This window comes from Vespula vulgaris, chromosome 12 (genome assembly GCF_905475345.1).
Source record: "Vespula vulgaris chromosome 12, iyVesVulg1.1, whole genome shotgun sequence".
Classification (NCBI taxonomy): Eukaryota; Metazoa; Arthropoda; class Insecta; order Hymenoptera; family Vespidae; genus Vespula; species Vespula vulgaris.
Window position 1 is genome coordinate 965,371 of NC_066597.1, and position 21,949 is coordinate 987,319.

The 21,949-nt window shown below is 29.4% G+C and overlaps 6 protein-coding genes across 9 annotated transcripts; 4 read left to right on the top strand and 2 right to left on the bottom strand.

Moving 5' to 3' along the window:
• Positions 1-35: 35 nt before the first annotated feature.
• On the top strand, positions 36-6,788 carry LOC127068026 (WD repeat-containing protein 26). Its single transcript, XM_051003604.1, has 11 exons — positions 36-504; positions 935-1,171; positions 1,662-1,821; positions 1,906-2,076; positions 2,286-2,459; positions 2,577-2,762; positions 2,839-3,105; positions 3,218-3,363; positions 3,449-3,657; positions 3,807-4,001; positions 4,105-6,788. The coding sequence occupies exons 1-11, from the start codon at positions 491-493 to the stop codon at positions 4,158-4,160; spliced, it is 1,815 nt and encodes a 604-aa protein (XP_050859561.1). The 5' UTR covers positions 36-490; the 3' UTR covers positions 4,161-6,788.
• Positions 6,789-8,477: 1,689 nt separating this feature from the next.
• LOC127068054 (tubulin-specific chaperone C) lies at positions 8,478-10,901 on the top strand. Its single transcript, XM_051003695.1, has 3 exons — positions 8,478-8,770; positions 9,159-9,394; positions 9,508-10,901. Exon 3 carries the CDS (start codon positions 9,682-9,684, stop codon positions 10,708-10,710), a length of 1,029 nt encoding a protein of 342 aa, XP_050859652.1. The 5' UTR covers positions 8,478-8,770; positions 9,159-9,394; positions 9,508-9,681; the 3' UTR covers positions 10,711-10,901.
• Positions 10,902-11,349: 448 nt separating this feature from the next.
• LOC127068053 (V-type proton ATPase subunit d) lies at positions 11,350-13,285 on the top strand. Its single transcript, XM_051003694.1, has 6 exons — positions 11,350-11,593; positions 11,763-12,113; positions 12,187-12,344; positions 12,426-12,602; positions 12,729-12,806; positions 12,899-13,285. Exons 1-6 carry the CDS (start codon positions 11,473-11,475, stop codon positions 13,058-13,060), a joined length of 1,047 nt encoding a protein of 348 aa, XP_050859651.1. The 5' UTR covers positions 11,350-11,472; the 3' UTR covers positions 13,061-13,285.
• A 4-nt stretch (positions 13,286-13,289) lies between these two features.
• Positions 13,290-15,564, bottom strand: LOC127068052 (probable tRNA(His) guanylyltransferase). 2 transcript variants are annotated; one of them, XM_051003693.1, is made up of 4 exons: positions 14,806-15,564; positions 14,449-14,693; positions 14,108-14,368; positions 13,290-14,025 (listed from the first exon to the last, which is right to left on the bottom strand). In XM_051003693.1, exons 1-4 carry the CDS (start codon positions 15,158-15,160, stop codon positions 13,972-13,974), a joined length of 915 nt encoding a protein of 304 aa, XP_050859650.1. In that variant the 5' UTR covers positions 15,161-15,564; the 3' UTR covers positions 13,290-13,971. The 2 variants fall into 2 exon arrangements, with proteins under 2 accessions (XP_050859650.1, XP_050859649.1); XM_051003692.1 differs by having other exon boundaries at positions 13,290-14,368; positions 14,806-15,562.
• Positions 15,565-15,612: 48 nt separating this feature from the next.
• On the top strand, positions 15,613-20,950 carry LOC127068015 (uncharacterized). 2 transcript variants are annotated; one of them, XM_051003580.1, is made up of 10 exons: positions 15,613-18,345; positions 18,413-18,654; positions 18,736-18,952; positions 19,064-19,216; positions 19,285-19,449; positions 19,525-19,713; positions 19,792-19,969; positions 20,048-20,373; positions 20,438-20,574; positions 20,633-20,950. In XM_051003580.1, the coding sequence occupies exons 1-10, from the start codon at positions 15,613-15,615 to the stop codon at positions 20,781-20,783; spliced, it is 4,491 nt and encodes a 1,496-aa protein (XP_050859537.1). In that variant the 3' UTR covers positions 20,784-20,950. The 2 variants fall into 2 exon arrangements, with proteins under 2 accessions (XP_050859537.1, XP_050859538.1); XM_051003581.1 differs by lacking the exon at positions 20,438-20,574 and having other exon boundaries at positions 20,633-20,724.
• Positions 20,951-20,953: 3 nt separating this feature from the next.
• Positions 20,954-21,919, bottom strand: LOC127068075 (ATP synthase subunit g, mitochondrial). 2 transcript variants are annotated; one of them, XM_051003728.1, is made up of 3 exons: positions 21,824-21,919; positions 21,648-21,706; positions 20,954-21,304 (listed from the first exon to the last, which is right to left on the bottom strand). In XM_051003728.1, the coding sequence occupies exons 2-3, from the start codon at positions 21,685-21,687 to the stop codon at positions 21,045-21,047; spliced, it is 300 nt and encodes a 99-aa protein (XP_050859685.1). In that variant the 5' UTR covers positions 21,688-21,706; positions 21,824-21,919; the 3' UTR covers positions 20,954-21,044. The 2 variants fall into 2 exon arrangements, with proteins under 2 accessions (XP_050859685.1, XP_050859684.1); XM_051003727.1 differs by lacking the exon at positions 21,824-21,919 and having other exon boundaries at positions 21,648-21,817.
• Between the last annotated feature and the right edge of the window lie 30 nt (positions 21,920-21,949).

Genomic DNA, 21,949 nt, shown 5'->3' on the forward strand with positions numbered 1-21,949 from the left:
GCAGGGGGCAGAAGAATCCGTTAGGCTATCTGCGAAGAAGGCCATAGTGTGACGTAAACGACGATCTAAACAAGTATCAGCTGTGTAGCAGTCATTGTTCGTATCATCCGTATTGGCAGGCGTACAAGAATCCTGTTTTTTCGTGGATTTATTTGCTTTGTTCGGGGAGCGTTGTTCGTAGGTAAAGAAAGAAGTAAGCGCGCGTGTGGATTTTCTAAACGTAAGGAGGAAATAAAAAAGGGGGGAGGCGAGAAGAACTTTCCCGTGCAACGTAATCGTGGCTGCGTGCGTGCTTCAGCCCCAGCCACAGCCCCACCAACGAACTCGAGAGGGACAATAATCGTGTGAAAAACGGGGCGGTACGCGCATAAGCCTGGCCTCGAGCGGCGAGTCGGACGACGGTGGACTCGCTCCGCCACCGCGCAAAAGGTCCCGTAGTTCTCTCCCGGCTACTCTACGACCAGCGGACGAGCACCACTCCAACCCAGAGATGGAGAACTATCGGTAACGCAACGCAGGTTCTTTATTTGGCAGACACAGTTCGCGGACGCGTAGTCGGAAACACGGAGAGGACATACCCCTCTTCGTACGTTCACTCAACGACCCTCTCACGTGTATCTTCTTCCTTCCAGAATCTCAAGACGTATCGACGTCGGATTCCTTTCGTATGCGCTGTATCCCCGAGCGGTTTTCTTATTTATCCAAATTCTTCCGTCGAATTCTTATTGATTCTCTCTCTCTTTAATGCAAACTTATACGGTTTTCAAATTTAATCACACAAAAAAAAGTAAATAAATATATCAAAAATAGAAAACAAAAAGATAGAGAGAGAAGATATTACATGTCAAGATAAAAATGTTCCGCTTAGTACGCATATGCGTTAGTATTCCGGACAAGTATTGCAACCACGGTAACATTTCCGTGTGCATAACAGCGTAATGCAGCAGCAGGCCTCAAACGGTGGAGTTTCTTCTGGGCTGCAACAGAACGGAGCTACGGCTGACACTGGGGGACCACAAGCTAATGGCAATGTGATACCGGAATCCGATAATGACATCAATGGTGTGAATGGGGAAACTAATCCAAGTTTAGGACCTCCAAAAATAATGGACAAAACTAATCAGGACATTGTGAGGCTCATCGGACAACATTTGAAAACTGTCGGGCTAGAGTACGTATCGTTTCTTTCTAATTCGTACATAGATATTCTTTAAACGTACGCTTTGGATTTACGCTCGAGTGTTCAATGCTCTAAGAAATAATCCATTATTTTCAATATTATCGCATAGATTGAATTTATTTTGACGTTTCTTTTGTTTCCTTTGTGAGCATTTATCAAGAGAACTATTCTACCATACATGCTACTTGGCAAGAGAAAGTTATTTTTAGAATCATGAAATATAGTCACTAGTATCTGCTAGTTATATTTACTTCGTAATGATGTTGCTCCGAATGAATGTGTTGGTACTATCTATATGAAATAAATTTCTAGCAAAATATAAGTTTTTCCCTAAAACATGGAAAATTATAAGCTCTTTGTTTGAACTCTTACAGTAATATGTCATTTATGGTAATGCATCCGCGTGAATTCGTTTAATTGTTCTAATATAACTTGCAAATCGTTAGTAATAATAGACAAAAGAAAATATTTTTTTCTTCAGCCGCACGGCAGACCTTCTTATGCAAGAATCAGGCTGTCGGTTGGACCATCCAGCAGCTGCAAAGTTTAGACAGCATGTTATGGATGGAGATTGGAACAAAGCAGATCATGACCTTAACGAATTAAAGTCCTTTTTAAATGGTGCAAGTCAAAGCTTGGTGGTAAAGATTTTATTATCAAATTTTTTTTCATGAATACCTAATTTCTTATACAATATTGTATTACATTTTGATTCGTGTTTGTAGGAAATGAAATTCCTACTCTTAGAACAAAAATATCTGGAGTACTTGGAGGAAGGCTTAGTTCTAGAAGCTTTACAAGTCTTACGCAATGAATTGACACCCCTAGGCCACAATACAGGCCGTGTTCATCAATTGTCAGCATTTATGATGTGTAGCGGGCGTGATGAATTACAGGTACTGCACTTAAATCATTAAATCATATATATTACACGAATTAAAATTGTTGTTTTAACAGATTGCTATTTTTATATTCTCCATAATAGTGACCATATTTTAAATAGCAAATTCTTTGAGAATTCGAGTTTGAATATATATGTAGAAAATTCACAAAACTAACATGCAACTGAAAATTTGATCATTAGCAAATAGACACTTGTTGACAGACACGTGCAGGCTGGGATGGTAAAGGTTCAGCTTCCAGGGCAGCACTTATGGATAGATTACAGAGGTATCTTCCACCTTCCATTATGCTGCCACCACGTCGACTTCATTCATTACTTTGTCAAGCAGTAGAAATGCAAAATCAGCAGTGCACATACCATGTAACGCATATGCAGGTATTTTAAAATAATAGAATTTATCGAGTGTATTTATTTACCGATTTCGTCATAACTTCTTACTTTGCACTTTCTTATTTATACTTCTTTTCTGTTACGTTTATCTCCACCGATTAGACAAGCTTGGAAAATGTGTCGCTGCTTGTGGACCACAGTTGTAGCAAAGAACAATTTCCGTGCCATACTGTACAATTGCTGAACGATCATTGCGACGAAGTTTGGTATTGCAAATTCTCTCCTGATGGTCTCAAATTAGCCACAGGTTCTAAAGATATGACTGTGATTATTTGGGATGTCGATCCGGTAAGAGTATACGATTAATAAACAAGCTCTATTACTTGGAAAAACTTATTATAATGTTATACTTCGTGATCTTTAGGAAACCTTAAGAGTAACGCACAGAAAGACCTTGGAAGGACATACGTATGGTGTTGCACTTATAGCTTGGAGTCCAGATAGTAGTCATCTTATTGCCTGTGGTCCTGAAGATTGTCCAGAATTGTGGCTTTGGTGCGTGGATACGCCTGACTGTGAATTACGTGTTAAATTAACGCAGAGTACCGATGATTCTTTGACAGCCTGTGCTTGGCATCGAGATTCGAATAAATTTGTTGCTGGAGGACTTCGTGGTCAGTTCTATCAATGTGTAAGTTACAATTTAATAAGGATATAGAAAAATATGTAAACCACTGAATTCAGTCGTTTACTGTCGTGTTTTGTCATGACACTGTTTTTATAAGATTATTATATGAATGCAGGATATGGATGGTAATGTCTCAGATTCATGGGAAGGTGTTAGAGTTAAGTGTTTATGGTGTAGAAGCGATGGAAAAACTGTTTTAGCAGCTGATTCTCATCATCGAATTCGAGGATATAATTTTGACGAATTATGTGATTTTACAATGTATGTTGAATGACGCTATTTTCCCATTAATGTCATTATAGTTGCAATTTAATGTAATTGACATTTTTTATTTAATCGTATATAGATTACAAGAGGATCACCCTGTCATGTCCTTTAGTGTAAACAAAGCGGATAGACTTGCTTTACTTAATGTGGCTAATCAAGGAGTACATTTATGGGATTTACAAGATCGTTGTTTAGTAAGGCGTTTTCAAGGTGTTACCCAAGGACATTTTACAATTCATAGCTGTTTTGGAGGTATCAATCAAGATTTTATCGCGTCTGGTAGCGAAGGTACGTTGACTAAATTTCTCCCATTATTCCTCCAAATTAATGTATTTTCATCGTTGCACAAAACTTCGCATTATTATTATTATTATTATTATTATTATTATTATTATTATTATTATTATTATTATTTATTATTATTATTATTATTATAGACAATAAAGTGTATGTATGGCATATCAAGCGAGAGCTCCCCATAGCAACTTTAACAGGACACAGTCGAACGGTTAATTGTGTTTCGTGGAATCCTGTTTATCATCAAATGATGGCTTCTGTATCTGATGATTGTACAGTAAGGATATGGGGACCAAGGTCTTCCTCTCCCGAAAAAGCTGATAATGATAAGACTGGTAAGCTTTATACAGATTTATTTTATAGACGCAACTAATGTACTTCAACTTACTAAATCTTACATTATTTCATCACATACGAGTTATTATCGTTATATTGTAGCATCACTAGAAAGTGCATCCTCAAATAGCAGTGGCTGGCACGAAATGGTATCGTAGCGAATTACAGCACATCAAAATTCCCATGACTTCATGGTGTTCAAAAGACTGTTTTACTGAATGTCATGCTGACTTTTTCCTGCCCATTGCAATTATCCCTCTGTGCCTCACTATCATCAATTTATAGACCATCAATTAAATGTGGAGGTAAATGGGGGATATGGACGTTAGCAATATCTGCTAACCAATAAAATGCTAATCAGATATGTAAAAATTTGGGAACTTATGTGTACGTTTCTTTTTGGTTGATTTACGGATTTTATATAATATATAATCCGTCTCACTATATCTCACATTGAGCTGTGTGATTTATTCATACGAGGTAATACTTGAAAATAAAGAGAGGAGCATAATAAAAAATAAATATAATATGTTATGGCAGTATAGAAACTAAAGAAATTCCGTCTTAGAATTAGTATAAGGGTGAAGGTTTATATGCATGAATAAAGAAATTACGAAGAGAGCAACCATTTGGTCACACTGTTTTGACAAGGATTATGTGAAATCTGTTTAATCATGCTAATAAAACACATTGTAAATAACAATCGTACGTGTAGTGAATCTCTAACTCGTTTTGTATTTCATCAGTGGAAAAGACAAGATCTATGTTTCTAGCATACAAACCGAACTTGACGTCTTATATCGAACGAGAATGCTTCATGTGATATGCTGTTAATCTTGAAAGGTTACTAGATGATTAAATATAGTAAACACAGAAAATAAGAGAAAAGAATTTCGAACTTTGTATATTGCCATGCAATAAAAGAAATAAATACAAGTTTTATAATTATAATTTTGTTGAATAGAAGAAACTTGGAGTGCAAAGATGAAAATTTTACAAGTTTATCTCTATGATTTTAATACACAAAATCGAGTTTATAAGTAAACATTGTATAATTACGTTTGTATGTTTGTCTTTTAACTGCCACATTTTCAGAATAAAAACTCGATTCAAATTTCAATTTAATGTATTAAATATCTCCAAGGCACGATAAACATTTTATGCATGACCTCATATCCTATAAAAATCATTTTTATAAACATACCATTTGGTTTTAATAGTAAAAAACATATATTTTGCTGTATTAAAAAAAAAAAAAAGAAAAAAAAAAGATCCCAATTTTTAATCCATATTAAATGTATCTAATCGGTAAGAATTTTTAATGGCAGTTATGGGACGAATTGTTAAAATCTTTATTTTTCTATAATAAGGTGTCAATATCAATGAAACTGATATTTGTTAAAAAATGATGTAAGCATAATGCAGAAGATATGTCAATGTGTATCAAGCTTTGAATATCTGTCTGTAAATGCTGCTCATAATGTCCCTTGCATCTTAACTTTGCTTTGCATGCAAAAAAAGATTGCTAACATACTTTACTATAATATACATGCTACTTAAAAAAAAAAGCAAGAAAAAAATAAAAAAAAAAAGCAAAGAAATTTAATTTTGCACACACAAATTGAAAAGATCTTCTAATCATCCTGAAGTGTATGTATAAAAGTGCTTACTTTCATAGTAAATATTATATATATTAAAAAAAGAAAAAAAAAACAAACAAAAAGAAAAAAAAATACAAAAGAAATATCTGTAGTTAATGCTCCCATATAGTACTATTAGGAAAATATATTAATCACGATTATCATTTGCATTTACCTCTGGTGCCTTAGCACTTTATAAACTAACTAAATATTTCCAGCACTTTATCATAATTTATAATAGCATATATAATACGTTTCATACAGTTTACATTATGATGGAGTATAATGTCTATAAAATTGTACAAAAGTTCTACTCGTTTATAAGTAACCTTTCGATTTAACTTAAGCATTCACGTGATGTTTTACAATGGCTTCTTCATATGCAGCCTAATATGTATAACTTTAAATAGATTATTATATTAACAGCAAACCATCTGTACATGGTCTGTCTTTTGTACTTTTCCTCACGATATTATAAAAAGCAATAATGAAGATTGTAGAGAGAAGTAACTTGTACATAGAAGATATACTACATGTTTGCTTTACGATTTAATATCCTTAATAGATAAAATACTGAAAAAAATTAATGCCATTATTATTTGATAATTGAAAATATATTATCTCTACAGACATCTCTGTTTAATATATAAATTTCATTCAGTTATATACTTCCAAAGTACAGATTATTAATCTATTACTATCTATAATTTTTCAGCTTTTTATTTTGTAACAGAAGAAGTTTTATACATAACTATATTTAATGCAATATGTTTTCAAGGCAATTAATAGTTATTAATGTTTAAATATACTGTCAATCGTTTAACTTTCTCAATATAGTTTTTCTTTTCTATAACAAAATAAAAAAAGTATACTATGATGTTTAATATTATTATGTGATGAAATAAATCAACGATAAGGAAACGAATGATATTTAGTATTTTTCGATTATGTTATTCTCTTTTTTGTCAATTTTTAAGCAAGAGTTACACTTTAGTTTGTTATCTGATATGTAAATAAAGTAATAAATGTATACTGTTTTATTATAAAAAAAAAAAAGGAAAAAAAACCGGAACATTGATGTGCAACAATGACTCTCACTGAGAGAAAATTTTGTTTTCATTTATAAAAATATTATTATCATAATTATTTTACGTGTACTTAACTCTGAAAGAGTACTAATAGCTATTATTATAGATTATTATGTGTGCATTATTACAATAATGTATAAGAAAAACACATCTATTGGAACCAATCAAAAGCTCTTAGTACTCTTATTACCATGTCCCATATACAAGATGTATGCATTGTTCTAAAACTATTACATGATTTATTAATGAATATAAAAAAAAAAAAACTTATATAATTTTTGTAGATTTTGAATTCTTCTAATATATCAGATTTTTATATGTTGAAAAGGCCTCTTACTTTAAAAATAAAATGTAGTGTATTAATCAAAATACGTAAAAAATTTTACAGTTACTATGTACTTCTTTTGATTTATAATTTTGTTAGAAATAATAGATGCATATTATAGAGTGTTTTATATTACACAGATGTGAGATAGAATTGCTTTAAGAGTATGAAGTTATTTTTTTAAGTATAAATTATATAAAATTCCAATTTTACAATTTGTTGCGTGTTCCTGCCTTCTTAATATTCTGTTTTAATGTACATTATGTTAGAGTAATAATTAGCTTCATAATGTAACTTACTTCATATGTTATGGAGCATAACTTATTTCATACATTCCATAACATATGAAATGTATATAAAAATAGATTATATTTTAAATGCAGGTAAATTTTAAATGTATTATGTATGCATATACATATATGTGTGTGTACACATTTACCTGTGCATACAAAGGATTAATACAGCTGTCTGTAATGACATGGCCTAACAGGGCTAGAGCAACAAACATTATTTGCATTGTACATTATAACAAATAAATTATAAAATTTTTGAAGTTTCGCATAATATGAGATATAAGTTAGTAATCTTTGAATATCACTCGACCTATACGTTAAATCAAATGAACACAAATTAAGTATTTCCAAGACAATAGTGTAATCAAAAATAATAACTCAAATTATATCATGATAGAAAGAAAACAGTATTGTTTATGTTTGATATAGAATCATAAAATTAAGATTAATGAAACAAATTTTCATAGAAAGTGTAAAGTCATAGTCAAAATATAACATCTAATATCATAATTAACATCTGTTGCCAAGAGTAATTCTATTTACTGCTAATTTGTTCAAGTGTAGAATAAGATTGATAAATAGATAATAATACCGTCGAGTGCTATTCAAGAAAAAACAATTATAATTGATATCTCGTAAAATATTATTCGTATATATACTTCTAAATAAAAATAGTAGAAATTTGGACTATAAGGATCAAATTAATTGATAGGAATTTTATGCGAAAACAAATATTCCTTTTTCTACAAATGTGTTTCTCGCAAAAAAAATATTAAACGTAGTCATTAAAATGCATTCATTGTATCGACGTAAGTAAATAAAAGATAAAAATATAAACCGTAGACGATAAAGACGATTAGACTTACCGAAGTTAAGAGTTCTATATTTGATGTATCGTTAAAACAATGTACGATATAACAATATATATAAGTATAGAAAGTATAATTTATGAAATTCACGGATTAGATATTAACATTTTAATTCATGTAAATGCATTTTTAACTTACCCTTGGTAGTGTGAAAATGCATACAAGTAAGGGAATGAAACGTATTAATTAAATTCACCGCGTGAATCAAGATATCGAACGTAGAAATATATATCGATAGGATTGCGAGTTTTCAATCTCTCGAAAGTGTATCTAGAATCGAGACGTGGGTGAGCCGGTTAGCGAATAGCTATTATTATTATTCCATACCCCTTCCTATAGGTTCGTGTTGAGACGACTCAAGATTTTGTCTCTTATTCACCATGGTATTGATGATTTCCTCTTTAGGAAATCGCATTCCTTTTTAGTATGCTTCACAGAGCATCCAAAAGACGTAGCTTTGATAAAACTAAGGTTGCCAAAAGATTTTTGTTCTTTGAGGGTGTCCTCTTTACTGGTTCATTTATACTTTGGAGTTGTATGAGTAGATCGCAAGGTAAGTAAGTGATTTATTCTTGTTTTGTGAATTCGATGTTAAGTTCAGGTTATTGCCTTTAACGATATTTGCCTTTCATATATGACATGTCATAAATTTATACTCGATCTTTTTTTTTTATGACGATGAACGTTAAATAACTTCACGAAATCGATATAGTTAGTATTCATTGATAAATTTTTTCCTCCCGTAGTTTCTTCAAGCTACTTTGAAAGTTTAATATATTTTCCCTGGTGAATATTTTGATTTTTACATTATTGAATGACGCGATAATATAAACATACGTTTCTCGAAACATTTATCATATCTTTTCCTAATTAGGACAATAACTCGTTTCCTAGATATGCGATATGCTTGTATATTTTCTCTTCTTCTTTTTGTTTTTTAGATTTCAGGTTTTATCTGCGCCAAAACTTGCCATCTGTGTTAAATGGTTATTATTATATATATGAAAAAGTATCAAATGATAATTCAATCAGGACTGCTGACACGATGAAATGGGAACAAAATTAAGATTTAGTATTCATGGCGTTCTTCAAATCTATGTTATTGTTAATAGGTGGTGGAGGTTTAGGATATTATCTAATACAGACCTTATCAATAACTCAACGTGAATTAGAAGAGGTAATGTATATTAATATATCTTGCAATATATATTATGAAATATGTTTTATTGAAAAGTATTAATTACTGATTTAAGAGTATCCTTATGATATATTTAATATATATGTTTATAGATCCTTTCTTATGAGATTTCACCCAAAAAATCTACCACAGAAGAAAAAACTAAAGTCCTGAAACAACTGAGGAAAATAAAACAATCTAGTGAAGAAAAACTTATGAAATCTGTCTCCGTGCTATTTGAAGATACAATAAACAATACCAACAAATAGCATTCAGATAATAATAAGATGGAGAACACTAATTTCCTCGAAGGCAGCTTGCCAGAACGTATCAATAAGAGAGATCGTGAACGAAAAAACATCATTGAAAGACGGAAAGAAGAACGACAATCCCTTGCTGTGGAATCTGAACAAAGTAGTTATTTTAAGGATACGTTTTACTCATCGTGTAAAAAAATTAAAGATATGTTAGATGATGCATCTAGCGCACCGCCATCAGTTCTTTCGGTTGCTTTCGACAAAATAAGTAAAGAAATTCTGATGCTTAAAAATTATTTGTCTCAATCAAAAATGTATCTAAAAGTGTATGACATTAGAAGAGCACAAGAAAACTTACAATTACTTGAAAATGAAGCATCAGAATTAGAAATGAAACTTTTACCTAAAAAAAAGTTTGGATTTAAAAATAGAAGAGTTGTAAAAAAACCTACTGAAAAAGCATATGATGTAACAGACGGATTAAAAGATCTTAAGATATCAGAAGGTATCGTGAACGGTTCAGTAAAACAAAATAACAAATCTTTTAATAAATACGGGGAAAATGCGTGTATATTGGTAGGAAAGTCTGATGAACAGTTGGTTCTGGATGCTGAAAACGTAAATAAGAATGATATTCTTCTTTCCGATTTAACTCGATGTACAGTAAGAATATATGGCACACCTAGTACACTACATATGATAAATTTGAAACAATGTACTATCTTAGTCGGACCAGTAACATCGTCCGTATTTGCTCACGACTGTGTTGAATGTGTATTTGCTTTTGCATGTCAACAATTTCGATTACATTCATCTACAGATTGCACTATATACCTCCATGTTACTAGCAGAGCAATTATAGAAGATTGTACAAATATAAGAGTAGCACCTTACAATTGGTCTTATGAAGATCAAATGAATCATTTTAATTTAGCTGGTCTCGATCCAAAAATAAATAATTGGAATTGTATAGATGACTTTAATTGGTTATCAAGTGAGAAACATTCGCCAAACTGGTCTATTCTTGAACCTGAATTACGTATAAAAAATTGGGATTAATATAAATATGTCATTCAAAGCTTAATATTTACTGTTCTATAGGCAGGTGTTTACTCTTCTTTAGATTAAGAATTAGTTGATCTATCAAGATAAATTATTTATGCATATATCTTACTTTTTTCACCAGAATGTAAAACTATGTAAGTGTTTTATATACTTACGTATTTAATAAAATTACTGGCTGCATACTATATGCATATAAATGACTAATATATTGTTTCATATTTTAGTATAAATATCATTTTAATTTAATGACATTTATTTAATCAGAGTAATAGATATATATTTTTTATAGTATTATTATTAACTAATATGTAATATATCCTTTGACACTGTTACCTTTTATAAATAATAATACAGTAAAAAAAATATAATATAGTATGAAAATAAATATATATTTCTCGCACTGAATAGAAAGAGAAGTATTTAAATTGATATTATAAAATATATATATATAATATATCATAATAAAGATATTTCTGCAATTTTAATGAAGAAATATACAATTTAAAATTTTAATGAATCCTGTGGATCACACGTAAGATTTTATCGCCAGATGGCAGAATAGAATGCTATCATTAGCGCATCTATCGGCAATGAAAATAAACGAAACTTTTACTTTTATATATAAGTTTGGCCCCCCTGATATCCAGTCATATGATCGCCAAGCAAGAAGGGCGAGTCTGGGCGTTCAAGTTTTAATCTTGACAATTTGTAGAGTTAGAGTGACATACATATTTTTCCAAAAAAAAAAATATCAGAATGAAGGGTTGTATGTTTAATATAGATGGTGGATATTTAGAAGGGCTTTGCCGTGGTTTCAAATGCGGAATACTTCAACAAAGCGATTATCTCAATTTAGTTCAATGTGAGACACTCGAAGGTAAAGCAATTATATTTCTAATAAAGCAATTATAAATGATAAGGAAGAATCAGCTACATAGTTAGATAGCTGCTTTTCCAGAAGAGTCAACTAAGTTTTATTGTACTTAGTAGATATTAAATTTATATCTAATATTTTATATATCTTCTTTCACAATGAATATTTACAGATTTAAAACTACATCTGGCTGGTACAGATTATGGAAGCTTTTTAGCAAATGAACCATCACCGCTTTCTGTGAGTGTCATAGATGACAAGTTGAGGGAAAAATTAGTTGTGGAATTCCAACATATGCGTAATCATTCTGTTGAACCATTAGCACAGTTTCTTGATTTTATCACATATAGTTATATGATTGATAATATCATACTATTAATTACTGGTACTTTACATCAAAGACCTATTTCTGAATTAATTCCAAAGTGTCATCCTCTTGGTAGTTTTGAACAAATGGAAGCAATTCATGTAGCTGCTACACCAGCTGAATTATACAATGCTGTCTTGGTAGACACGCCATTAGGTAATAACATTCTTTTTTTTGTGTGTAGAAATAATAGGACCTATTAACTTCATATTGATTTTATCACTTGCAGCACCTTTCTTTGTTGATTGTATATCCGAACAAGATTTAGATGAGATGAATATTGAAATTATTCGAAACACACTTTATAAAGCTTATCTAGAAGCTTTCTATAAATTCTGCAAAGATATTGGTGGTACAACTGCTGATACTATGTGTGAAATACTTGCTGTAAGAAATCTATATAACTGCAATATAATTGCAATTGGATGATGTATAAAATAATATCTAAAGTACAAATTCTAATTGTAGTTTGAAGCTGATAGAAGAGCAATTATTATAACCATTAATTCATTTGGAACTGAATTGGGTAAAGATGATCGTGCAAAATTATATCCACGTTGTGGGCGTTTGAATCCGGATGGATTGGCTGCACTAGCAAGAGCTGATGACTATGAACAAGTTAAAGCTGTAGCTGAGTATTATGCGGTAAGAAAAAATAATTTTTTGCCATTGCAAATTGGCATTATATTATCATGACATAGTTGCATATTTATTATTATTCAATATTTTAAATTCATGTAACATAATATTGGATTTGTATAAATTATACAGGAATATAGTGCTTTATTTGAAGGAGCAGGTAATAATCCTGGTGACAAAACTCTGGAAGATAAATTCTTTGAACATGAAGTAAGTTTACTATCAACTTGAAATAAATTTGATATTTTTTATTGTTCAATTCTATGAATCTTTTCTATATATATTAATGCTGTATATTATAGGTTCGTTTAAATGTTCATGCATTTCTTCAACAATTCCATTTTGGAGTATTCTACAGTTATTTAAAACTTAAAGAACAAGAATGTCGTAACATTGTCTGGATAGCTGAATGTGTTGCACAAAAGCATCGTGCTAAAATTGACAATTACATTCCAATATTTTAATTGTATCTTGTTTTGTTTAAATCAATTACATAATTTACGAGAAATCACTTATATATTAATGTTATACAACAATGAATTTCTTTTTATCCTGCTCCTGTTGTATTTAAGTATTTAATGTATGAACATGTATAAAAAGAGAAAAAGTTACCCATTGCTGTGTAGAAAATAAAGAATAATGTACAACAAACTGCCAAGAAAAAAGTAATACTGATGCATTGGTTATAATATGTATTGTCTAAATTGTTTCATGTATTTTCTTCCAAAATCACCAAAATTTTCATATAAATGGAAATGATGTGGATGACATTGTGTACATAGTGTATTTTATTGCAATATGCAGTGTAACTCATTGTGGCATATAGTATTATTCCATGTTATGCTTTATATCATTATGTAGTACGTAATAATTATAATAATATTAATAAAAAATAAAGGTACCCTACATTCTACATGATATAATACAAATGTTTATGTCTGTATGTACCTGTACATATTGAAATTGATTAACATGTTACCAAGAAATAAATTTAAAAATGTGCAACTGTAAACAGTTCATTTTTTTTTTTTTTTAATCTATGAGCTAATTTTATCCACTGAAAGTTTGCAAAAGTTTCATGATTCTGTTTTTAGCTATATCCACAATGCTTGTAACAATGTAACATTGTCAACAATGTTGATGTAAAGAGCAAAAGATATGTTCGCATCCATACCCATTATCAATGCATGCAATATGTTGTTCATTTTTATAACAAAATTCACTTTTGCACGATCGAAGAATGGATAGCACATGATTTAAATAATATTATTTTTAGTTTAGTTATTTTGTCATAGAAAAATTGAAAACACAACTTATTTTCTAATAATTTGGTCACTTTCACATTGCATTCGATCACCATCCATTTCTCTACTTCTTATAACATTTGTTTCTTCATTCTTTGAATTTGTATTACATACGACGGGAGGTACTGTAACATTATTAATGTGTTTAAGAGTACCAGGAGAAAGAGGCACTGATGTACAAATTGTATTTTTAATAGCATTATTAACCATATTTGGCGGTTGATAAGTTGCTAAACTTTTCAGACCAATTACTTCTGGATTTTCTTTCCAAAAACGGTCGCCAATAATATCATCTACTAGCGGCACAACAGCAGGTTTTAATCGTCCTGTACCATCTGGTACCAATTTACGTAAAAGTGTAGTGCCTTTTCGAAATATAGCAGGTTCATTGTTATAATTTATTCCAAATTCTTGGAAAAGCAATTCATTTTTGTGCGAAGCTAAAGTACCTCTAAGCTTTTCTTCGGCCTACAAAGAGATATAAATTAAAGAGTATAGCATGCAACATAAGATACTTTATTAGATAATCTAGAATAGAAGAATTATACCTGGCTTGGAGTTAATTTTCCTTTAAGGACAAGATTCCAGAAACATGTATTATATAAATTATTCACATGAACATCTGCCTGACGCCAGGCCAAATAATCTCTTAAATTTTTATCAGTTGGATATAAGACAACACGCGCATCAAAGGATGGCGGATAGTAGAGATCTCTACCTCTGAAAAATCGAGGCCAATGATATACGTAGGAGGAGGCAAATAAAGAATTAACATTGGACATGAGTTTGGATGCTGAAAAATCAAATATTAGTGTTATATACGAATGGGAATTATAAAAAAAAATCATAAAATTGTTTATTTATAAAAAACGCTTTATACCCAAAGAAACTGATCGCGTACATACCTCTACGTTTATAAAGTTGTGTGTCTTTACGAAAGACAAAGGAATATTCGTCACTTTGTCCGAAACCTAATATTATTTCTTTAAAATCTTCCATAACAGTAATAGCAGCACGATTCATCAACTCCAAAGCGGCGACATCATTCGGCTTAGCAAATTGGTGCGCGTCGGTAAATTTCGAAAAATTTCTTCCGTCTATTCTAACCACAATCCAACAATTTGGCAAGCAATTATCGTCACGTTCGAATTCTTTAACATATTCAAATTTACTTTTCGCCATTGCTGTCAAACTTATGCGCCGGGATATGGCCACTTGTTTGCTCCAGCTAATGATTTTCAAGAAGCCACTTCTCTTCATTCGTTTCGAACCGTTGCACCGGGATAGAAGCACCGCTTCTCCTTCACTTTCTTCGATTGTACGCGCTTAAGATCATTCGCTCACTCATTCGGTTCACCGGATTCACTGTGATTGAAAATTCGTCAACAGCATTCGTGTGTCGTAACTTTATACATTTAATAGATTTTTATTTGAATGAAAGAAAACACTGTATCTCGTACATTGACGTGCAAAAGCTCTCTATCAACATCAACTGCATGTGACATATCCACGTGCACTTTTATTGGTTAAGTAAATAAATCCATCAAAAAATAAAGGTCAATGTAAACACGTTTGCATTGCACTTCTTCTATAATCGAAACAAATTATATATTTTTTTCCTTCTGATTTATTCCTACGTTTCCGTTAATTACGACGCTCATCTTTCCTACAGCTCTTTATAATTATTATTATACATCAAATATTTGTTCAATATGGATCTACATAAAAAGTATATGCAATTTTTTACAAACAATATATCCATATTGGAAATGATTGATACTTCGTTTAAAGATGATCCATTTGTTCATTTACATCAGTTAGTACAATCATGTAATAATGAAATAATCCAAAATACTTTGGATATGAAAAAACTGCAAACTTTCCGTACAATATTATGCTATGAATATCAACTCAGATCTCATTCTAATAATATATGTGAATATACAAATTTAGAAGATTTTTCTTTCCAAAATATTGAAAATATTTTATTCCCTCAAAATCAATGGCGTAGCATGTCGGAGATATTGATTCTTTACGATATTTTATTGTTACAAATGGTTTTGTATTGCGATATGCAATCTATTAAAAAAAAATTAGAACATTTCAGAAAGTTTAGAAATTTTAATCTTAATAATAGCAATGAAACAAGAGAGCTGTATATGAAAGTACTAGAGTGTTTTCTAGAAACATTGCATCTGCAATGTTATCTTTTTAAAAATGGAAAACAGAAGGAATATGAAGAATTTATTTCTTTATATATAGAAGATATAAAATGTTTAATAACTACAAAAGATGATATACAATGGAGATCATTAGCATCAATTATACCAAAACTCAATTGTACATTTGAAAAAAAAGAAGTAGTATTTCCTATCTGGAATCTTTTTCTAAATGAATTAAAAGATCTCAAAGATTTACTTGTCACAATCAATATACTTGCTGATCATTATTTTTCGTTAGAAAAAGATTCTCTTTGTGATCTGTATTATGATCTATACTGCAAAGATAGATTTTGGTGGATAATATCACAAGGATTAGAATCTTTTGTACAACAGTATCGGAAATGGGCATTATTTTTAATGAAGAAAGCAATTGATTTTATGAGTGAGATAAATTTGGAAAATTCGCATGTAAAAAAGAGTACATTGACTCCTTTTATATGTAATACTTGCTCTACAAACATAAAAAATAATAAAGAAAAATTTTTTTTGGTGTTAGAAGCATTGGAAGAAAAACAAAAACATTTAATATTGCCTGCTTTAACTTATTTACCTGGGTTGATAAAAAGTAATGAAGTGTGTGGCAATTGCTTTAATATTATATGGTTAGGTTGTATTTTTAAAAGAATATTGCAGCATGAAAATAATAATATAGTGAAGCTTGGATTATTAAATATTTGCAACATGGATATAATTATGTATGATGAACAGTTTCTTGGTTTTTTTGTAAATATTTTAAATAATACTTTTTTGTATGAAATAGAATCTGATAAGAATGAAACAGAAATAATAAAAGAACTTACGGCATTATTTTCCCGCATAACTAGACATAAAAATAAATTTATTGTAAAGTTTTTGTATCATATTAGTCTAATTAAATGGGATTCTGTAGCAATATTTTATGTGACACATATTCTTCATAATGTTTTTGAAGAGAATCAATATTATATTGAATTGGAAAACAATGATTTACAAGCTATTCAGAAATTGATATCATTAAATTTGAATTCACCCATTTTTTCTCATTTCCCATTAATTGTTCATTCACCTACTTTACGGATTGCTGCTAATATTAATATTATAAAAATGATCTCTTATTCTTCAATTTCAATAAATGATTTAGGATTACTTGCAAATGTTTTATCTACTTTTCCTTCAGAGGTTTTGAGAAGAGGTTCAAATACTTGGGAAATTATTATTAAATGGTTACCTAAAGTAATAGCAAAATGTAATGCCTCAAATTTTATTTGTCATATCTCAGAAAATCTTTTAAAAAATCTATCTGAGATAGATGTTAAAACATTTGCACTTATAATTTTTCTCCTATATGATGCAAAATTAATATTTCATTTCGAATCATGTCCTGCTATACAAGCAATAAAAACTTGCCTAGATTCATTGATAGGATCTGATATGAGACCATATTCTAATCTTTACTCAAATATTAAGATACTTGAATTAATATCATATTTACTAGAAGTTAATATGGGAAATTGTAATAATATCACACAAATGTTGTTTCCATATGGTGACATTGCTATGAGAGTTGTAATGAAAAATCTAAGAAAAGCAACAATGACACTGTGTTATGAAGATTTGAATAAATTTTTAAATATTATTATAACGTTTTTTAACAATCGAGATTTATTGTTTTCAAAAGAAGCAATGTGTATGTATGCAGAAAATTTACTTGTAAACATAAATAATGTAAAAGGTACTGAATATTTATCTACCTTACATATTTTACTTCACTGCCAAAACATAAATCTTGCATTACATTTAAAAGAAATGTATAAATTCTGCATAATAAATATGTACAAATTTCAAGTACTTAACAATGAATATTGTTACACGGAAAAAGAAAAAGGAAAGATTATGTCACATTATTATTTTCTTATGACAAAATTAATGCATAATTATTTCCAAGAATTTTCAATGGAATTATGGAAAATAGAATGGTGTGACATTATATCAAACTTGCTTCAATTGGAAGGTATTAAGATAATTCCAACAGTAGCAATAATACTAAAAACAATTATTGAAAAGAATGGGCTACAATGTTCAAACGATATAAAAAATTTTACATCAACTGTTCAATTATGTTGGAGAATTACATTCTTAAATAAAAAAGATGGTATTTTCTTAGTAGCAGTTAAAAATCTTGTTGCAATTATAGTGAATTCTAAATTTCTGGAATTACCAAATATTGTAACAATTATAAATCCAGTAAGAAATAATATATTAAAATATTATTTTTGATTTATTATATCCTTATACTTAAATTATATTTCAGTTTCTAACTCAATTGATTCAAGAAAGTGATAATATACCAAATCTAAAAAGAATATTGTTAATTCAAATGGAATCATTAGATGTAAATAATATATTCTATAATAAAATAAATTTTGATGAATTATTATTAGCATGCCTTCTTCACGGTTATGCTATTAGACGAGATAAAAAGATCGAGAATCAAACATATTTATATATTGAAAAAAATTTTCAAGAGTTCTATAAACTTCATTTGTCAATCACGTAAGGTTATGTACTGATATTTATAAAAAAATATTACGGATTATTGTATTGATTAAAATATCTTTTTGTTTTTGTTTTTAGTGATAATAATAATGATGCAATTGTGAGGGCACAAGCTATAGTATTACTTCACAAAATAATTACCAAAAAACCTGAATATGCATCTATATTTTTGCATTCCGTTCTTGCAGAATTGGAGAAAAATAAAAATAAAAGATATTTTAAAGATTCTCATTTGCATAGAATAAAGCATAGACTCATACAAATATTATTGGTATTAGAACCAGTACTTAATACGGTAATAAAAAATAAAAAATATTTTCAAGAAAATTCTACAAGATTATTTTTGAGATAACTGTTTTACAATAGACAAAGGAAATTTAATACAAATAATCATATCTTTTTATAGGAAAGTATTTCATCACTCCAAGAAACATTATGTAATTTAATTTTATTAGAAAGTAATCAACATAGTATACGTCTAATGCAAGAGTGGTTATTAATTAGGATTTTTGTAAAATATACTAATTTACATAACAAATTATGGAATTTCTTTGAAGAGGTATTGTAAATAATGCTAGAAAATGCATATAATACTTGTTATCATCAACTATTTCAAATTATTTACAGAGTCTCTTGAAACGTCCTGGATGTACAAGTTCAATTGCAAGTGTGATATATCATGTAGCTCTACTTCTTTCTGAACAAACTCAATGTGATTTTCTTAGACAGGCCATGCCATATATTGCATGCTGCTGCTTAGGTCAAAATTATAATATGCGTCTATACAATCAGGTAAGTCAAACACATATTAGGATTATAGAATTAAAGTATAAAAAATTATGAGCTTTTTTTATTATATCAAAATAGGTAATTCTGGTAAAATTATATGAATTATTAAAATTCTTAAATTTTGATGATATTATATTAGAATATGCAGGATTATATAATGCAGCACTTAAAAGTTTGCAACACGGAAATTTAATGAAAAATTCATTGAAAATACAGGATGATTTTTATTTTTCTGTTTTTCATCCAATAGATGATTATAGTTTGCAGGTAATTAATTATATTGAAAAATGTATTATATTTAAATCTATTATTAATTCTGTTGTATTCAAATACTCATATTTTTAGACTATCTATTTTGAAATTCCAAGATTGTCTACCATAGATGCAGATGAGTGGATTGCACCTCATTTATTTCAAGATTTAAATTTTACTGAAACTATTGATCATCCTCTACGTTTGAAAAATTTAAATAAAAAATTAGCAGAATCTAAAATATCTATGCACTTGATAAAATCTGATCCATGTAAGTTAAAGTAATCATATACATGTTGTACAATTACATCAGTCTACAAAGAACTTACAAAAAATATATGTTTTGTAGGTAATAAGGAAACATCACATTTCAACGAAATAGATGATGATGGTTTATGTAATATACAAAAGAAAATTACGCCTGTTAAGTCAGTTACTTCTATTGAAAATAATATTGGGATGATGTCACTTCAACATTCTATATCTAATATCATAGATGAAAGTATAATAATTGTTGCATCTCTAATTGATCGTCCTGCTAATTTAGGAGGTCTTGCAAGAACATGTGAAATATTGGGTGTTAATGAATTAATTATTGGAAATTTACAATATACAAAAGGAAAAGAATTTCAAAATCTCAGTGTGTCTTCCGATAAATGGATAAATATCACAGAGGTATTTATTTAAAAATATTCATGCATATATTTTTTATAAAATTAATTTTCATGTAAAATGATAGGTAAAGCCTTATCAATTATGTGAATATCTCCTAAAAAAAAAAGATATGGGTTGGGATTTGGTAGGAGTTGAACAAACTGCTAATAGCACAAATCTTTTGAATATGAAATTTAAAAAGAAAACAATACTTGTTTTAGGGTAAGTACTAATAAAATTACCATGTAGAATTCTATGTAACTACAAAAAAATTTTACAGAAATGAAAAGAGTGGTATACCAGCTAATTTGATACCCCTTTTTGATGTTTGTGTGGAAGTACCTCAAGTTGGCATCATACGTTCATTAAATGTTCATGTTACTGGAGCAATATGTATATGGCAGTATGCAAAACAACACATATTTGTTTGATACTCTTGATTATAAAAATTATTTTGTTTTTGTAAAAGATTATATATTACTGGAATAGTGTAAGTCTTGCAACGATTATTGTATAAGAAAAAATAAATATTATATATATAAATAAAATAATAATATAATAAACAAATGTATATTATGTCAAACTTAATAAATAAAATGCATTATTTAAATTATCTCTTGCATTTTCATATATTTATGATGTTGTTCATCATCTATACATAATTATCTAAATATAGGTAAATTAGTTGCAGCTTACACTTTATATCCAACAATATGACGTTTTCCAATACATTCACCTATATAAAACCAACAATATACTTCTATCGCAACTAAAGTATTGAGCCAAGCCTCACGCACAGTTAATTCTTTATAACGACCAGATTTAGCAGCATTAATAAGATCTGCAATGCCTTTTTTCACTGCAGGTAATTCTGATGGTTTCGGTGGTACTAATTCCACTTTGGCATAAGCTTGAAAAACTTGTAGTTTGGGCTTTGCCTGTTCTAAAAGAGCTATAAAAAATAAATAATAATATGAAATATCTGATCTGCAATTAAATTTCGCCATTTAAAATTAACTATTGTAACTTAAAAAATGTGACTTTTAACGTTTATAACTTAACCTCTTATCACTTGTATTTATACGTAAACCATTCAATGTTATTTATTATAATCAAATGAAATCGTGCAAAATTATAAGGCAAAAAGTGAAGAATATATATATATATCTATTTGATATTCACAAAATCTAACAAAAATAGCAGTTATATAATAATGGTCGAGTTATAATGCACCGAATATGTGAGTGTAGGACAAATTCTTTTTAGTAATATAATTATTCCAAAACATTACATACTTTTCGCTAACGCAGTTACTTTCGCTGGTAAATTCGCCATTTTTATTTTTTACAGTCTCCTTTAAAAGTGAAACACAATAATTTGTAAATTCGTTTCTTGTTCGTTTCCTCCCAAAATCTTCTTCTTCTCTTACATAGCTATGATGCGTCTGCGCAATTTTAAATCGAAATCTTACCTTCGTAAATGCAATGACCGCTGTTAGTTTTTGATCTTTATAGCCGATCTTCATTTATACAAATGAACATAGAACTATCCATCGCATTATAAGATATCAAAATAACCATACGTAATTGGCTAGCTT

What these genes read in the sequence shown, in the direction of transcription:
- LOC127068026 (XM_051003604.1), top strand. An exon ending in TTGAAAACTGTCGGGCTAGA is followed by an intron (nt 1,172 to 1,661) that starts GTACGTATCGTT and finishes TTTTTTCTTCAG; the next exon opens with CCGCACGGCAGACCTTCTTA. An exon ending in ACCATGTAACGCATATGCAG is followed by an intron (nt 2,460 to 2,576) that starts GTATTTTAAAAT and finishes TCCACCGATTAG; the next exon opens with ACAAGCTTGGAAAATGTGTC.
- LOC127068054 (XM_051003695.1), top strand. Translation starts at nt 9,682, where the DNA reads ATGGAGAACACTAATTTCCTCGAAGGCAGCTTGCCAGAACGTATCAAT.
- LOC127068053 (XM_051003694.1), top strand. Translation starts at nt 11,473, where the DNA reads ATGAAGGGTTGTATGTTTAATATAGATGGTGGATATTTAGAAGGGCTT. An exon ending in CTTGGTAGACACGCCATTAG is followed by an intron (nt 12,114 to 12,186) that starts GTAATAACATTC and finishes TATCACTTGCAG; the next exon opens with CACCTTTCTTTGTTGATTGT. An exon ending in CTATGTGTGAAATACTTGCT is followed by an intron (nt 12,345 to 12,425) that starts GTAAGAAATCTA and finishes TTCTAATTGTAG; the next exon opens with TTTGAAGCTGATAGAAGAGC.
- LOC127068052 (XM_051003692.1), bottom strand. Translation starts at nt 15,160, where the DNA reads ATGAAGAGAAGTGGCTTCTTGAAAATCATTAGCTGGAGCAAACAAGTG. An exon ending in ACAACTTTATAAACGTAGAG is followed by an intron (nt 14,694 to 14,805) that starts GTATGTACGCGA and finishes TTGATTTTTCAG; the next exon opens with CATCCAAACTCATGTCCAAT. An exon ending in GAAAATTAACTCCAAGCCAG is followed by an intron (nt 14,369 to 14,448) that starts GTATAATTCTTC and finishes ATCTCTTTGTAG; the next exon opens with GCCGAAGAAAAGCTTAGAGG.
- LOC127068015 (XM_051003580.1), top strand. Translation starts at nt 15,613, where the DNA reads ATGGATCTACATAAAAAGTATATGCAATTTTTTACAAACAATATATCC. An exon ending in TATGGAATTTCTTTGAAGAG is followed by an intron (nt 19,217 to 19,284) that starts GTATTGTAAATA and finishes AATTATTTACAG; the next exon opens with AGTCTCTTGAAACGTCCTGG. An exon ending in ATATGCGTCTATACAATCAG is followed by an intron (nt 19,450 to 19,524) that starts GTAAGTCAAACA and finishes ATATCAAAATAG; the next exon opens with GTAATTCTGGTAAAATTATA.
- LOC127068075 (XM_051003728.1), bottom strand. Translation starts at nt 21,687, where the DNA reads ATGGCGAATTTACCAGCGAAAGTAACTGCGTTAGCGAAAA. An exon ending in AGTAACTGCGTTAGCGAAAA is followed by an intron (nt 21,305 to 21,647) that starts GTATGTAATGTT and finishes TATTTTTTATAG; the next exon opens with CTCTTTTAGAACAGGCAAAG.